Genomic DNA, 3,124 nt, shown 5'->3' on the forward strand with positions numbered 1-3,124 from the left:
GTGTTTGAATGATAAAGATGGGAATAAATGTCCAGGTTGGACTGCTGAAAGAGAGAAGGAACAGTAATAATCGGAAGCATTAAGTGTAGCAAAAAGAGTTTCAGAGCAAATGAAATGAGAGAGAAAAGATATAGGGGCAGACAGAAATCAGCCACATCAAACTAATGGACATCTGCAGCATCTTTGACCACGCTTCTCACTGTCTCGGATGGTGGAATCGATAGTCAATTAAAAACTGCCTTTCTACTTGGTATGTCTGTTGTAATGAGTGCAATTAAATGATTGGCTGAGGGGATAGGCAAGGGGAGCGAGAGAAAGACTTAGTGTGTGTCAGCAACAAAGTAGCTCACATTCAGGTATTGATTACAGAGACGGAGCATGTCTGTAAGTGAGCGTGTGTGTTTTTGTTGCACCTTGCAAGCACCAGCTGCCAGTTGATCTGCTTGTTTGCCAGGCGGACAAGACCGAGAGGCAGGGACGAGCTTGAGGGGCTGGGAAACACAAGGTCAAATAAACGAGAAGAAAAAACAAATTATAACAGGTTAACCATTAATCAGTAGGTACATTAACAGAGTACTTTACCTAAAAGGTCTAGTGCATACAAATTATATTACAAGTGATTTTATATAGGTTTTATATAATTTGTTGGATGTAACTACATTATGTTATTTTATTAAAATCAAGTCAACTCAAATCCAAGATGAGTGACTTGGGTTTGCTGATTTTGATTTCCTTTCCAAGAACTATAACTGTCAGGATATTCATCGATCAATTTTCTTCTCTACCAAAACAAAGGCAGGTGCAACAGATTTACTGTATATAATAAAACAAATGTCAGTTACGTGCATCCATTATGTTCATAACGGGGCTGCTGGATTATGGTTGGCTTGGAGCTCTGGACAGCTTTAGCTTTACCTACTTTGCCTTTGTTAAAGTCTTTAAAATGTTCATATTCAGCTGGATGAGAGTGATTTAAATTATATATTATGAACATTTTCATAATTGTCCTGGCCACAGTTTACTTTGTCTTCACTCACAGTGAGGAGCTTTCTTGATAATGCTACAGTTTTAAACTGGTCCTTTGTATAGACACAACAACGGTTAGTCCCTTTAGTTAGGAGCCTTTTTATGCTTGAATGACTCAAAGGTCAGCGTTAAGTGACTTAACAAATGCAAAAAGATCACTATGAAATCAAACAGGTACAATGACTGGAAAGAAAATTTTGTATTGTGGGTGGGTATTGGGGGGGGGTTCATTCATAATTTATATAGATTTTTTTTTCCTGTCTGTACAGCCTCGTTTTTGAATACAGTAGTTAGCAACATTAGCCACAGCACGTATGTTTTCTACAATATTTAAACACAAATATAAATATGTGTAAAAGTGTTTTCGGCTGAACACGTTCCCCCATTCAACAAATGCAAATAGCACAGCATGTGGACAACAGCCTCATTCTATCCAACACAATTGCTAATACGTTCTCATCCACAGAAAGAGAAGGGGAACTGGGACATAAACATGGCTGGAGGAGTTCTTAAATATTTAATAAGGTTATTGATGTTGCCAGCGAACCACCCGCTGAGAGGATAAGCAGGCCTTGGTGCTAGAGAATTACAGAATCTACCGCAGGAAAAATCGTTGCGTGCGTGTGTTAGCGCGATATATTGGGAGAGTGTGAGAAGAATATTTTCAGACTGCTGTAACATTTACCTACAAAACATGTGGGTCAATATGAAGCTACTTTTGGCTGCTCTCTTTTCACAACAGTGGGTAAATTAGTTGGCCAAGTTGTGGGCCAAATTTGAGTCTTTCCCAGACTGATTCTGGACCCCAGGCCTTATGTTTGACACCCCTGACCTAAGCCAATGATTGACTTGTGTTATGGGTTGCAGTAAGCCGTCATCTTAGTTAGCAATATAATGTACTATAGCACTATAAATATATATTCAAGATACACGCCTAAAAGGAAAAAAAAAAAGCATTTTTATTGCCTTTTATAATTAAACATTTAAGACGGTATAGCATATATGCATGGGCAGCATTTTTTCAGAGGGACATACTGATTAAAACAGTATGCAAAAAGTCCACATTTTGAACATCTCATTTGAAACATGATGTACATTGTAACAAATTCTGATAAATTTGATATTTTTTTAAAGACATAGCAGACAAGAAAGGGGCCTTATTTCAAATACCAAGAACTTTCTGTTTGAAATGTTTTGACTTTATGTCAATATAATGTTAACAGCTGTATCGTCATTTAGCTTTACTATGTTATTATTAATTATTTAAAAATCACAATAATTATTAATATAATTTATTTTTCACCTATAATAAAACTAAAATTATGATATTTTTTAATCTGCATTGCCAAGTTACATCTGTTGATCTACAATGTCTCAAAGTAAAAGAGTTGACACTATTCCTTTTACAGTTCAGTAGCACTGTTAGTGCTGCTGCTTATTGCCTCACTTAAAAAACAGCAATGAAGCGTGTTAATTTTTAGCGCATTTAATCCTCAAGTATTTTTTACCAAGACAGAAAAAAAATCAGAATAAAGTTCTTGTCACTATGTACATCACATTACTAAAAGTCATCCTGACACAAGATTTTCATAGTCAAAGCCAAAGAAAAACAATCACATTACTTCATCTATGGGGTTTGAGATTGTTATCAAATATGTAATGCGTATCTGTAAAAATCGGATTAATATTAAGCACTAGGAGTTACAGCTTTATGCAGCATGTTTGTTGTTTACACTGGTAAAATAACAGCAAGTCATGCCTGGAGCAGACAGCAATCCTTTTAAAAATAATAATGACTTACCTGTACCACAAATAGTGAAGGATCAAGCGGAAAGGGCCTGTAAGAAATGTATGACAGGTAGTTATTAATAAATGTCTGATCACGTACAGTTTGAGGCCAATCAGTGACAATGATGAGGCCGCCTACAGGGAGCAGGTGGATCGTCTGGCTGAGTGGTGCGACACAAAAAACCTGCTGCTTAACACCGAGAAGACCAAGGAGCTCATCGTGGACTACAGGAGGAATGCTGACCCACATCCACCCATCCACATTAAGGGGACGGCTGTGGAGCGTGTGAGCAGCTTCAAGTTCCTGGGA

At 37.3% G+C, this 3,124-nt stretch overlaps 1 protein-coding gene across 1 annotated transcript in view; it reads right to left on the reverse strand.

The window, feature by feature from the left end:
- Positions 1 to 3,124, reverse strand: part of nbas (NBAS subunit of NRZ tethering complex) — a 186,909-nt gene that overhangs the window by 181,028 nt on the left and 2,757 nt on the right. The window contains exons 3-4 of the mRNA XM_013913956.1: positions 2,828 to 2,864; positions 414 to 491 (exon numbers count right to left, since the gene is read on the reverse strand). Of these exons, the coding sequence (XP_013769410.1) occupies positions 414 to 491; positions 2,828 to 2,864 (115 nt within the window). The remainder of the gene's footprint in view (positions 1 to 413; positions 492 to 2,827; positions 2,865 to 3,124) is intronic.

This window comes from Pundamilia nyererei, unplaced genomic scaffold, assembly GCF_000239375.1.
Source record: "Pundamilia nyererei isolate P.nyererei 1_Seehausen unplaced genomic scaffold, PunNye1.0 scaffold00161, whole genome shotgun sequence".
NCBI lineage: Eukaryota > Metazoa > Chordata > Actinopteri > Cichliformes > Cichlidae > Pundamilia > Pundamilia nyererei.